The 13,219-nt window shown below is 37.3% G+C and overlaps 2 protein-coding genes across 2 annotated transcripts; one reads left to right on the plus strand and one right to left on the minus strand.

The window, feature by feature from the left end:
• The first annotated feature begins 402 nt into the window (after positions 1-402).
• LOC137959329 (pentatricopeptide repeat-containing protein At4g39530-like) lies at positions 403-3,418 on the plus strand. Its single transcript, XM_068806734.1, has 4 exons — positions 403-565; positions 1,283-1,393; positions 1,508-1,944; positions 3,224-3,418. The coding sequence occupies exons 1-4, from the start codon at positions 403-405 to the stop codon at positions 3,416-3,418; spliced, it is 906 nt and encodes a 301-aa protein (XP_068662835.1).
• Positions 3,419-7,541: 4,123 nt separating this feature from the next.
• On the minus strand, positions 7,542-11,832 carry LOC137960264 (AP2-like ethylene-responsive transcription factor AIL1). The gene is made up of 9 exons (XM_068807827.1): positions 11,766-11,832; positions 11,288-11,674; positions 10,057-10,738; positions 9,793-9,875; positions 9,393-9,481; positions 9,175-9,248; positions 9,033-9,083; positions 8,736-8,812; positions 7,542-8,235 (listed from the first exon to the last, which is right to left on the minus strand). Exons 2-9 carry the CDS (start codon positions 11,508-11,510, stop codon positions 7,640-7,642), a joined length of 1,875 nt encoding a protein of 624 aa, XP_068663928.1. The 5' UTR covers positions 11,511-11,674; positions 11,766-11,832; the 3' UTR covers positions 7,542-7,639.
• Positions 11,833-13,219: the final 1,387 nt, after the last annotated feature.

The following is a 13,219-nucleotide window of genomic DNA, read 5'->3' on the forward strand; positions in this document are numbered from 1 at the left end:
CCCCGATTTCCTTTGATTTAACCTATTCCGATTTCAATATCCTTCGATTTCCTTCAATCTTCTTCGATTTTCGACAGTTAGGCGTCAATTTCTTCCATTGGGCTTACATTTCCCCATTCGGTGGTGATTTCCCCCAAATTTCAGAAGGTAATCCGAAACCCTAATTTTTTTTCAACTAATTTAGTGTTGTGTTTGAGTTAATTTGAATTTTCGTGCGTAATTTATCTCTATTGTGGCCAAATTTTGGGATGTAGGGTTAGGGTTCAAATTCGTGTTGATAGGGTTTAATTTCGGGATTAGAGTTGGGGTTTGGGACTTTTAGGGTTTTAAGGTCTAGGGTTTAGTTTTGAAGAGTAGCTTTTGTTTAGGGTTTAGTTTTGGAGTGATGCCTGATGAGTTTAGATGTTGTACGGATCTTTGATACGACTTAGATACGATGCTGATTCCTTTTCAGCCAATGCACTTGTTGATATTTATGCTAAATTAGGAGATATTGAAGCTGCTATGATGGTTTTTGAGAAAATTTTGTTATGTATTGCTGCAAACAATTATAGTTCGACTCATGGTCAGTTTTTTATTTTATTTTTTAAATTCTTATAAAAAAATGTCACTTCTTTCTCCTTTTATGGTTGAATATATTTCAAAAGTAAGTTCTATAGAAATGGGAGCTCGAAATGAGGAATGACTTCTCTGTGTTGTATTGTGTGATTGAATTTAGGTAAAAGTAAACGCTAGGCGGTCTCCAACATATCGTTGAGGGAGAAACTTCCCCATCGGATAAAGGCTGACTTCTTTGCATTTTGTTTTCTTGGAGCTGTTTCTATGAAATTCTCATGATTTTAAAATAAACTTGAGGTAAAGTAGAGTGACATTCAGTGTTTCACTGAAAGGAGGTTTGGAAGACCACAGAGCGGAGATTATTATGTGAGAGTAGATCCAGAAGTTTTATCAGTGCTGACTTACATGAGTCAGTATGGTTCCTTTAAAAGATATAGCATAAAAATCAGTATCTTGTTTTTGAATTTATTGTAGAATCATAAACCGAACTAAGCAGTAAGTCTTTTATAAATTGGCTTGAAGACAGTTGTTGTACCTGATAGCTAAAGTGTATCAGCGAGACCTTGTAAAAGGTCTTCTCTTCTGTGAATAGCCAGTTCAGTGAACTAGTTAAGGCTTTTCTTTGCATAGCCAATCGAGCGAACTAGTAAATGTTGTATGGAAAGGTTGCATATGTCTAATGGATCTTTGATACGACTTGGATATGATGTTGATTCCTTTTCAGCCAATGCACTTGTTGATATTTATGCTAAATTAGGAGATATTGAAGCTGCTATGATGGTTTTTGAGAAAATTTTGCTACCTGATATTGTTTCATGGAACACTTTTATTGCAGGTTGTGCTCTTCATGGTTTCGATGATCTAACACTGTAATTATTGCAAGAGATGAAAGTGTTTGGCACAACTCCAAACATGTTCACTCTATCTAGTATTCTTAAAGCTTGTGCAGGCATGGGAATGATCGATTTGGGCAGGCAAATTAATTCACATTTGATCAAAGTGGGTTTTGATACTGATGTATTTGTCTGTGTGGGACTTGTTGATATGTACTCAAAATGTGGTCTTATAGAGGATGCAATAAGGGTTTTCAATTTGATGCCTATGCAGGATTTAATTTCTTGGAATTCTATAATCTCAGCCTATGTACAAAATTTGAATGATGAAGAAGCCATATCACTTTTCTGTGAGATGCAAAAAGAAGGGTTTAACTGTAACCAGATAACATTGTCCACTATTCTGAAATCAATTGCTAGCTTGCAGTTAATTGATGCGAGCAAAGAGATCCACTCATATGCTATCAAATTGGGGTTGGAGTCTGATGTTTATGTCACAAATAGTCTTATCGATGCATATGGCAAATATCATTATACTGAGGATTCAAGGAAAGTTTTTGTCATTTTATACTTTTTTGTCACGTGTTTTATTTTTATTTATTAAGTATTTTAATTTATTAAGTATTTTTATACTATATATTATGTTATTACAAAATAATTTATTTATTAATTATATTCATTTATGTTATTTTTAACTGTTTTATGTAATTTAAATAATTTATTCTAGTCACACGTAATTAGTATATTAAGTTATAATAAATTGTAATCATTAATTGGTTTAATTATCCAATTTTTATAATTAATTAAACCATTAGGTTTAATTATTATATTCCCTTATATTATTTTTTAATTTGTATTAATTTTATATAATTTATTCTAGTCACACGTAATTAGTATATTAATTTATAATGAATTGTAATCATTAATTGGTTAATTATGTACTCATTCTTTTCTTTATTTAGAAAAGGACACTAAAATCTGTTTTCCAAGCACTAACACTAGAATATGTTTTCCAGCCACTTCAACTGGCCTGGACTAACACCCAAACATGAGTTGAAGTGGAAGCAATTCATCTCACTTCAATTCAATTTTCCACTTCATTTTCACTTCATTGTGGACTAACCCCCCCTTTACATTGTAATTCAGTTTCCCTCCCCACTTACATTGTGCGTTTAGCGCTAAAAAAATTAAATACAAAGGAAAGTGACTTTGGTTGAAAAAGAAATAAGAAAACCTTTTCCAAAGGTTTTGTGTCGCTCCTGGGCAACACAAAAAGGTCGAAGACGCCCATACTGATGCGACGAAAAAGGGGTCAAGTGGATGCCATTAAAAGGATTCTCGTGGATGTTGGAATTGCAGAGACAATAAGGAAGGGCATATAAATGAGGCATGGGCGATGGCCTTCTGCATCTGCTCTCGCAGTGTGAACAACAAAAGGGTTTTTATTTTGCTTTTTCGTTTTCGCCCGGTGCCTGAGAAAGAGGATGAGCGAGCGTCCCTCTGTGTCAGCTTTGTTTCCCAAACAGAGCTGTCCTTCGCCTTTTGACCCTCTTTTTCTTCATTCCTCGCAACATTTGAACTTGTTCTTCATACAAAATGAATTCGGAAAAAGTCGAAGAAGAGTTAAAAAGGCTTTAATAACATCCAGAAAGAACGAACCAGTGTTTGGATGGATGTGTCATTCTTATTGGGTCTAGAACAGATTTAAGAACTAGAGCAAGCAGAAAGGCTATGAGAAATCCAGAATTCAAAAGCCAAGACTGAGAAATGTCCAAACCGTGTCTTATCGAAATTGTTCCGAAGCCTGGTCTGAGAAAGCATTTGGCGTATAGTACTGTGCTTGGCTGCTGGTTGCATTTGTCTTTGGCTTTTCAACGCGGTACGGGTCGCAAGACGTACTGATATCGACGCTTCATTTGGTAGCTCTCACAAACTGCCAAAGTTCTGCTTCAAAGTTCAAATCGATCCAGGCTGAGGAAGAGGCTCTTTCGTTCGTTTCATCTGATGGGAGTCTCGACCATCCATGAGCTCGTACAATTGACGTCGAATCAACGAGTTGCCAAGACTTGAGATAAGAGATCACCGATGTACTGAGTCCTGACCCAAGAATCTATACGGACTTTAACATCCATTAATATGTGCCGCTTCGAAGGAATCCTGATTTTCAGTATTTCTCAGCGAAGAACAAGCAGATGTAGGGATGGGACGGCGTTCCGTTGGATTAACTTCTACCTTATTTCGATTTTATTAGATTAAACAAATGAATTCACAAATAACTGGTATTTTTCCATTATAAATTTAAAAGAACAAAAACAGAAAAATGGCAAAATCAAATAACATTCGATGATCTCCATCAACTCAACGTCTATACTTAGCCTCAACTGCAGTCCCCAGCATACAGTTTCATGGAAAAACTCATCTGGAATCAGCAAAATATCATGCTAATCCAGCCTTTACTACCACTCCTCATCTTCATCTTACTGCTTTGTTAAGACCCATTTGTTCAGGATTCCACCTTCATTGAACTTCAGCAGCTTACTACATCCAAGTCACCAAATATACGACTAGAGTTTCTGTTCCGCACTCATCAACATCATAAAACCAGCTGTTATGAGATGAAATAAAAACATAAAACGAGAAAAAAGCAAGTGGAAGGAGGTGGAAGAATATTGCTGCCAAGAACGTTCTCACACTGTAAAAGATAAAGAATGAGACTCAAGCGGGAGGAGAAGACGTTGCGGAGGCCTGAGAGAGAGAGAGAGACGACAATGTTTTCTCCAATTCATGAGAGTAGACTGGTGATCTTTTGAGAGGGTGGAAGAAAAAAGAAAAGTGAAGCTTTGCGAGAAGAATTAGATTGTAAATTTAGGGGAATTTTACCAAAATACCACTTTTAAACAACTTATTTATGAAAATAACGAAGACCATAAATTATTTACAAAACTACCGAACTTTGACCGGTCCACTGTAAATGTGGACAGTCAAAGGTGACACGTAAGCTTTGACTGCTTACGTGTCGCCCCGTCATCGAAGCGAAAACTCAGAGTCTGCCACATCATCATTATGGACACATCATCTGCCACGTAACTTACCATGTCATTTTTATTGTTTTCTTTTTGCCATGTCATCAATGGCCACGTAAACATGTGCCACGTCAGCCTCGCATATGTTTTTAATTCTCTCTTCCACGATTTTCTCCTCGCCTCTCGTCTCGGCTGCTCTCCTCTCGTCGCTCGCCTTCTGCCGCCTCCCCTGCTGCCGCTCATCTCCCCTGTTGCCGCTCGCCTCCCCTGTTGCCGCCGCTCGCCTCCCCTGTTGCCGCCGCTCGCCTGCGGCCGCTGCTCTGCCTCGGCCTCGTCCCCGCTGCCGCCGCTCACCTCCCCTGTTGCCGCTCGCCTCCCCTGTTGCCGCCGCTCGCCTGCGGCCGCTACTCTGCCTCGGCCTCGTCCCCGCTGCCGCCGCTCACCTCCCCTGTTGCCGCTCGCCTCCCCTGTTGCCGCCGCTCGCCTGCGGTCGCTGCTCTGCCTCGGCCTCGTCCCCGCTACCGCCGCTCGCCTGCAGCCGCTGCTCTGCCTCGGCCTCGACCTCGCCCCTGTTGCCGCCACTCGGCCTCGCCCTCGACGCCCTCCGCTCAACCACTCTTTCTTCGTATCGCTCGTTCTTTTTCTCCGTTCCCCTCTGTTCTATCCTCTCGCCGCCGACGTTCTTTCTCTCTGTTCCCCTCCCCTTTGTTCGTCCTCTCGCCGGCCCTTCTCTCGAAACAGGGTGATTTTTTAAGGTTTTTGTTAATCGAATAGAATTATTGTATTTAATTATAATGTTAATTTGAATTTAGGTGTTTAATTACTGTATTGATTTTTATGTGATTTACTGTTTAATTTCTGATTTTATGTTAATAAAAATTTTGCCAAATTAAAATTATTGTAAAGTTTTGTAAGATTTTTAATTAAATAATATATTTTTTAATAATTTATTATTTTGTAAATAAGGTGATAAAAAGTATACAAATAAATTATATTTTTAAACACTAAAACAACTTTTTTGTATATTTTTTTTAATTTATAAATATTTTAAATGGATAATATATGGGTAAGATTTAAGAGTAAATTTTTTTCTATTTATAAATATTGTACATAGATAATATATGGGTAAGACTTAAAAATAAAATAAAAATTATTTATAAATATTTTAAATCTATAGTAAATGGGTAAGAGTTAGATTATTTTTATTTATAAATATTTAAAATTTTTAAATATTATTTTATTAATAAGGTGATAAAAATATACAAATAAATTATATTTTTAAACTCTAAAATAGTTTTTTTGAATATTTTTTTAAAATTTTAAATATTTTAAATCGATAATATATGGGTAAGACTTAAGAGTAAGATTTTTTAAATTTATAAATATTTAAAATTTGAAAATATTATTATTTCGTAAATAAGGTGATAAAAATATACAAATAAATTGTATTTTTAAACTCTAAAATATTTTTTTTGTATTTTTTTAATTTATAAATATTTTAAATCTAATTTATTTACTTATTTTATTTTATTTTGTAAAATATGAAGAAATAAAAAGTGTAACGATAATTTTTTTAATTAATAAATATTTTAATTGATATTAAATGGTGTTAAATAAGCAAGAGTTAATTTTTTAATTATTTATTAAATTTTTTTAAATAATTTTTTATTTTAGATATAAGCTAATAAAAAGTGTATGTGATTTTTTATTTTTTTTTTAAATTTATTCAAAATTTTATCATATAATGACGTGGCAAATGACGTGTCAATAATAATGACGTGGCAGTCTATGTGTTAATCTACAGCATCACTCTGATGATGGAGCGACACGTAAGCAATCAAAGCTTACGTGTCACCTTTGACTGTCCACATATACAGTGGACCGGTCAAAGTTCGGTAGTTTTGTAAATAATTTGTGGTCTTCGTTATTTTCATAAATAAGTTGTTTAAAAACGGTATTTTGGTAAAATTCCCTAAATTTAGATTAAGTTTTCTAATCAGATGCAGAAGAATTATCCATACCCGTTCTCTGTTTAATAGATATCGAATAGAATTAATAAAAAACACGGAAAACGAAAAATTTGCCATTCCTGCGAAGACGATGAAAAAAAGAGAGAAAAGCTGATAAATTGAAGAAAAGAGGAGGAATATTTCCGTACGGTTGATAAAGCTTTAACAAGTAAATAAGTTAAAGCGGAGAAAGGAAAGAGCACGAGACCCGATACGTCTCTTGATCTCTGATTCTGAACTTTCAACCCATTCAAAATGTTGGAAGCAATCCTCTTTCAAAATGGAATTCTTTTGCCAAAGAATGCGGAGAGAGAGGGCAACATGTCATACATCCGGAAATAGCAAAAGTGGGTAGAAGAGGAAAACGCCCTGCAAAAACCCTAACCCCACTAGGTTTCAGAAACTCCTCGTCTATGGAAGAAAAGCTTTTGGGAGGGAGGTTGGGGGGGGGGGGGGGGGGGGGGGGGGAGGGGGCTCTTGAAACTTGAAAGAACCAAAAGTTCGCAGACTGCGCAGAGGTTTGATGGAGAAATGTCTCTGCATGAAGTATCTTGTCCTAGAGATTCTGTCTGCTTAGGGACTGCCGAGAAAGCCAAGATATCCAAGGCCAAATCTAACCAAAATTATCGATGGGGGCGTGTACGGATCATCGTCTTTAAGAGGGAGGGACTGAGAGAGACAGGAAGAAGGGCGGAAAGCCCAAGAGATGCCATGGGCACACAATTTAACGCAGGTGCCTTCGAGTCAAAAACAGCATTCCAGTGAGACATCCGTCGGTAACTAGGCGTCAACACCGATGAATTCAAGTCGGGAACCTGCAAACATCTCCTTGTCAACCAGAAACGAAGACGAAAAAGTATTATTATCAGTGACGCGTGAATAAATGCAGAGACTGATTGACGCATGCAAATCCGTTCGAAGAGCAAGAATCCATTGACGGATGTGACAGTCCGTTGTTGTAGCTTTTTTTCTGGTTCTTCCGCATTCCTTCATAGACGAACACGAAGTTTGATTCCATGACGAGAAGTTACTACTTATCTTTCGAAGGAGATTGAATTACCGCATAGAACAAAGAATGTATTCGTTGCACTGTTAATTCTTTCAATATTCGTGGAAATTCCAATAAAAAGAAGGCGATTTTACGAGTCATGTCAATCAGGTAAAGTTTCTGATATGATACAAAAATGGGTTTATACTGTAAGAATTTGTTTTCTCCTCACTCGTTCCAAAGAGCAAACATGGGCAGCTGATGAACAACAGACAGTGAACTGGGTCGATTCATACCCACATTGTTGTCTCCTTCATCGGCTGCTCCCTCGTACTTCACCTCTTGCTGCCCATAAAAGAACCATGGCGAGTACTCTCCACTACCAACGCCAACACCGTCGTAATAAGCACCACGATTCACGGCCATTCTTCGTCCACCAGACTCACTTTGGTTGTTCCCCTGGTGATTTGGACTGTCACCGCCATTGCTCAGAGATGAAACATTGTCGTTGTTGGAAGAATTCGACGCAAACAGCTGGTTCTCCTGCTGCTGATCATTAGAGTTATGCCAGACCATATCAGTCAATTCACCAGAGGCAGAACCAGGTATGGAAAGTGGAGCTTGTGCAACAGGGTCGTGCTCGAGGGAGACGGTGGCTGATGAATCTTTGCATGAGCGCTTGGCAAGATCTCCTGCAATGAGTGTGCTGCTTGAACAAATGCGTTTCACGTCATACTTACTAATGTCAAAATTTGTGACTGCACTTGTTCCTCTGAACTTTATTGCTGCAATATCGTAAGCTTCCGCAGCTTCCTCTTGGGTGCCTGTAGCCATAGTAAGTTCAAATTATAAGATGGAAATCAAATTCTTCATCAGAACAGGCAGGAGACCTAAATTGAAGGAAGCAGTAAGCTTGATTCAAGAGTAAGGGTTGATAAATTAATTTTTCAAAAGAGACACTGCAGCCCTAAAGTATATCTTTATTCGAAAAGAATGCCTGAGCCCTCCATATTCTCCAGCAAGGAAACTGAGAGTTGCTGGCCACATCTTATAATTGATCAATCAATAGAAAACAGAGGATTAGTAAATCAACATATGAAAATGAAGACGTAGCTGGCAATGGTATCTGATGTTTCATAATTGAAGGGCTCAGACCAGTTCAGGTGGAGACCTCCATTAATTTTCAAAAGTGGGAAGATCGAAAAGCAAGGTTCATGAATCATAGAAGAAAATGTATATTTTTCCTATCAACTACTAACAAAACGATTCAGAGTTGCAGATACTCATTTTTCCAACAGAGAGAGAGGAAATAGAAGAGACTTACTGAATGTTCCCAGGTACAAATCCTTGTTACCTGCAACCCTCCCTATCCTAGCCTGCCACCTTCCGTGTTGATGGTGCCTGCGAACGAAATTGTTTAAAATTTCAGATTTCAGACTGGCATGGAGAGAAAAGATGATCAAGTTCTCAATCATAATAGTAAACTATTTCTTAACATAATTGCAGACCATTTTCTTTCTTTTTTTGCAACCGACATTATTGGAGACCAAGATGAAAAGCTGCAAACCAGTAAATAATAGAGAGATGAGATTATAAAGTTGTTTTGTGGGAGGAGCAGGACCTTGTAACCCCCCTGTACACAGAAGCCCCTCTTGAAAAACCGCTACTTTTCCTGAATAACACAATGCCATTTTGGAATTTTCAATTTCTATGAATCAACAAGTTCACAAATCAAAATGGCCTTTAAAGATTAGTTGATTCACCTCCTCAAGTTGGCAACGAATTCCTGCCTGGTCATGTTCTTCATCTCCTCGAGCTCCTTCTTGTAAGTACTCAGCTGCAAGCACGAGAGGTTCGGAAAGACAATTTCAATGAAACAACCGAAGGAACTGTATGCAGAAAGACGAAAGCAATAAAAAAAAAAAAAAAAACTTGAACTGAAACATTCTTCCAAAAAAGGAGAAAAACAAAAACAACTTACAGGAAAATTAATATGAGTTGTAGGTCCCCAGTACTTCAGAGCAGCCGAATCATAGGCCCTAGCAGCTTTTTCTTCCTTATCGTATCCTCCTAATAAAAAACACAAACGCATAAACACTATGCCCAGCAAATTTTATCCCATCATGCCTTCAGATAACACGGCATGATCCAAAAAGAAAAAAAGAGGAGCGACAATGCATTTTCTCTGACATACCTAGATAAACTGTTTGGGCACAGCGGATTGGGGATCGTTGCAGGAAGAGATCGAAAAAACCCATGAAAGATTAGCCGTTAGACTATTCTTAAAGAATCTGAGACATCCAAATCGTTAAAATAACACGGAAAAGAAAAAAAGAATGAAAAACGCAAGAGAAAATTAGATTCCATTTTTCGGTTTCTACCTTGTCTTCCTTTCCTCGTTTGTCCTTCCTTTCTGCAGCTGTTATCCCATAGATGGGCTTCATATCTACCCGTCCACCTATGTCTGTGCAAAACCAACATGCATACGTGTAATTACTGTAGAACTGTTTCTGACTGCATTGAACCTGCATGAGGCTCGATCTAGATGCAGCAGAATGCTTCAAAAGCAATTCATTCACTCATGCACATTGGAACTGAATAATGCAAACGAAACAGATGTACAAATTCAGGATAAAATAACCCACCTGGTCACACCGCGGTATTGAGAAGTGCGCTGACCGAACGAATCGATGGATTTCCTGGGTACCGACTCCCTGCCGAGAGATTTTCCGGCCTGCCTTTTCCGATTATCCTCCGGCGACGTCGAATGCGCAACCGAAGCAGTTGCCACCGAGCTCGTTTGCGTGCCGGCAGTCATTGAAAGAGAAAGAGACTGAATATTGAATTTGTTAGCTTCGCTCATAGACTTCTCGCAAGGATATGGCGCCTGCCTCAACCACGACTTAAACCCTGAAATCGTTGAAGTCGCCCCGTCGAGTGCAACGTGGTAGAAACTGTTCTGATTAGGCCTCGAGTTGGGATTTTGGAGGTGGGAAGTGGGGAAAAGGGTCTGGTTAGCATGGTAATGCTGAAAAGCTTGGCTGAGAGATGGGTTCGGGATGCTTTCTTCAGTATCCACCTCCTTCGAGGCGTTGTTGAAGACAGGAGGGATATTAACATTAATTCTTTGCGTAGTATTTTGGTCCCTTTGGTGGAAATTGCTATTAGGATTTTGATAGTAGATGTCATTGAAAGAAGAAAGAGGTTGGGAGGTATCAACTGCGTCTGGGCTGACATTATCTTGAGCAGTATTGTTGGTATAAGCTCCCAGAAAGTCTTCCAGCTTTGGACGTTCTCTATCTGTATTGTCATTCTCGTACCTCCGATCTGCGAAGTTTCAAATCAAGAAAAGAGGACATCAATATGATACAGAATGAAGGTAGAGCAATGAAGGAACCAGTAGATGGAAGTTGTCCGAGTACAGGGTGCTTCAGAGCAGTGGCGAGATCCACAAGATCATGAGAAAGAAAAAATGAACGACAGAAGAGAGTCATTAAGTACAGAGAATAAAGGATGAAAACGAAGACAATCAGAGGTAACAATAGAACCATATATGTATATCAACTATATCATCTCAGCTTCAGATGAAGAAAACAAAGCGAAGGATGATCAAACGAAAAGACTAACGAAAAATAATGTATAGATGATTTCATGAATTCTAAGCGCAGATGCAGCAACCTACAGGAAAAGATAGCAGACACATGAAAAAAAAAGACCCGTCTTTCCCTGATTCCAAAACTCGAAAATTTATACACTCAATGAACCAAAAACTAATCATGGCTAATGCTATATGCAGAAAACAAGCCAAAACGGAAGCGATTCTCCACACACAAAACTTGGATTTCGAGATAAAAAAGAGGGCTGCTGAAATCATACAGTATTCTTCCCCACTTCCACCGTTTGATCTCCTAAAAGCTTCCATCACACAGAGAGACCCATCGGACCTCAAAGGCATTACTGAAAGATGAGAAAATCCTTCTTCGCCTCCTCCGAATCCCTCGTAACAACAACCGACGTCCGAACCCCCCTCGTCTCCTCTCGACTCATCTCCATCGATACTCAAATGAGGCGACAGCGAAAAACCCAGCCAGTTGTTCATATCTAGAAAAGAAATTTTCGATTTCTACAAGCTTAAGCTTAAGACCCCAAAAAGCTTCTTTCTTTTTTGCCCTATTTTTTTTTTTACGGAGACTTCTTTCTTGCTCTTCCTGCTCAAACTCCAACTCTTGGCTTAGTTGAAGAAACCGAAAGCGAGAAAACTCTCTGTCATGATCATCAAGAGAGGAACAATATGAGTCTGGATTGTTAAGATGACAAAAATGAAAGAAGACGGAAGAATTATGGTCGCTCGCACCCTTAGGTCTCTTTACTGTGTTATAATGAAAGAAGGCCTCGGATTTCGTTCCAAGCTACCATAATATATTCATCTCTATCTCAGTACAGCAGGTGATACTGCAGAGAAGAAGACGCAGAGCAAAAACCAGCGCTCTGCTTTCCAAAGCTAAATATATGAAAAAGGCAAACCCGATAAACCATCTGAAATGCCCCCACTTTACTGACTAAAATTACCATATTTTGTAGATTCCAGTATTATTTCGCGCGGCAAATAAGTCGTTTTTTGTTGATCTTCAATTCATTTTTGTAATATCGTGAAGGGGATCACCCCGCACATCATCATTCATCTAGTGGGACTTCATCATCCCATGTCATCATCGAGCACCACATAAGCCCTCCACGTCAGTTTATCTTTTTAATTCGATTTTCATTTCATGATTGATTTAACTTATTTAATAATTAAAAAATATTTTAAAAAATTTAATTTCTGGTTTTAAAACTCTTATACATTTCATTTAATTATCTACAATTTAATATAATAAAAAATATGATTATTAATTATTTATAAAAAATAATGTAATTAATACATTAAATTATGGTCTTAACGTATTATTTAATTTAATATCACAATTTTTAAAAAATAATTTAGCTTTTAAACATCTTCTTTTTTGTTGGTACATATTTTTTACCACATTCCTTTCTATCATAACAATATATAAAATTCGTATATTGATTGATTAAAAAATCGTATTCTTACCTATTTTAACACCTTTTATTATCGATTTAAAATATTTTTTAACAAAAAAATTTATTTAAAAAAATAGTGTTACAAATATAATTTATCACTACACGTTTTACTCCCTTATATTTAGAATAAAAAATATAAAATAAGTATATTAATTAATTAATTAATACCTCATCTCCCTCATGGTCAATAGCAATTGACATACTTCTATTAACATCACTTTCAATATTCTCTAAATCAATATCATTATTACTTAAACTATCTCTACCATCATCATTGACAACCCTGAATACACACAATGATAAACATAAAAATCCAAGTAGGGATTGCATAAACATCACACATTTAACAACGCTTGAATAATGAAATTACATGGGTGAAGATGTTCCACTCTCAAATAGTGATGTCATAAGCAAGGGGTTAAAAAACCCAACTTTTCGCCCTTGTGTATTAAACCTATATAGATAATAGTTAGTTAATTAAAAATAAGTCATGTAAACTTATTACAATTCATATCATGAATATACGAATATAAATACTTACTCCTCTGTATCATCAGATCTACTTGGTAATTCTTGGGGATAGGATGTTTCACCAATAAAGTCCTGATTCTTCATACTTCCTTTCCACGAGCTCTTTGTGTTAATACCTTATTTTCTACGTAAATATCAACCATAGATTGATTACTTGAAGCAAGCTCAAATAATTCAGTCAAATTGTGATCATCT

The sequence above is a fragment of the Aristolochia californica genome, unplaced genomic scaffold (genome assembly GCF_029961685.1).
Source record: "Aristolochia californica isolate CCGP_79_NKW_82.1479 unplaced genomic scaffold, dmAriCali1.0.hap1 SCAF_3, whole genome shotgun sequence".
NCBI lineage: Eukaryota > Viridiplantae > Streptophyta > Magnoliopsida > Piperales > Aristolochiaceae > Aristolochia > Aristolochia californica.

What these genes read in the sequence shown, in the direction of transcription:
- LOC137959329 (XM_068806734.1), top strand. Translation starts at nt 403, where the DNA reads ATGTTGTACGGATCTTTGATACGACTTAGATACGATGCTGATTCCTTT. An exon ending in CAATTATAGTTCGACTCATG is followed by an intron (nt 566 to 1,282) that starts GTCAGTTTTTTA and finishes ATTCCTTTTCAG; the next exon opens with CCAATGCACTTGTTGATATT. An exon ending in ATACTGAGGATTCAAGGAAA is followed by an intron (nt 1,945 to 3,223) that starts GTTTTTGTCATT and finishes TTTGGCGTATAG; the next exon opens with TACTGTGCTTGGCTGCTGGT.
- LOC137960264 (XM_068807827.1), bottom strand. Translation starts at nt 11,510, where the DNA reads ATGAACAACTGGCTGGGTTTTTCGCTGTCGCCTCATTTGAGTATCGAT. An exon ending in TTCGTTGCCAACTTGAGGAG is followed by an intron (nt 9,084 to 9,174) that starts GTGAATCAACTA and finishes TGTGTTATTCAG; the next exon opens with GAAAAGTAGCGGTTTTTCAA. An exon ending in GTGTACAGGGGGGTTACAAG is followed by an intron (nt 8,813 to 9,032) that starts GTCCTGCTCCTC and finishes TTTCGTTCGCAG; the next exon opens with GCACCATCAACACGGAAGGT.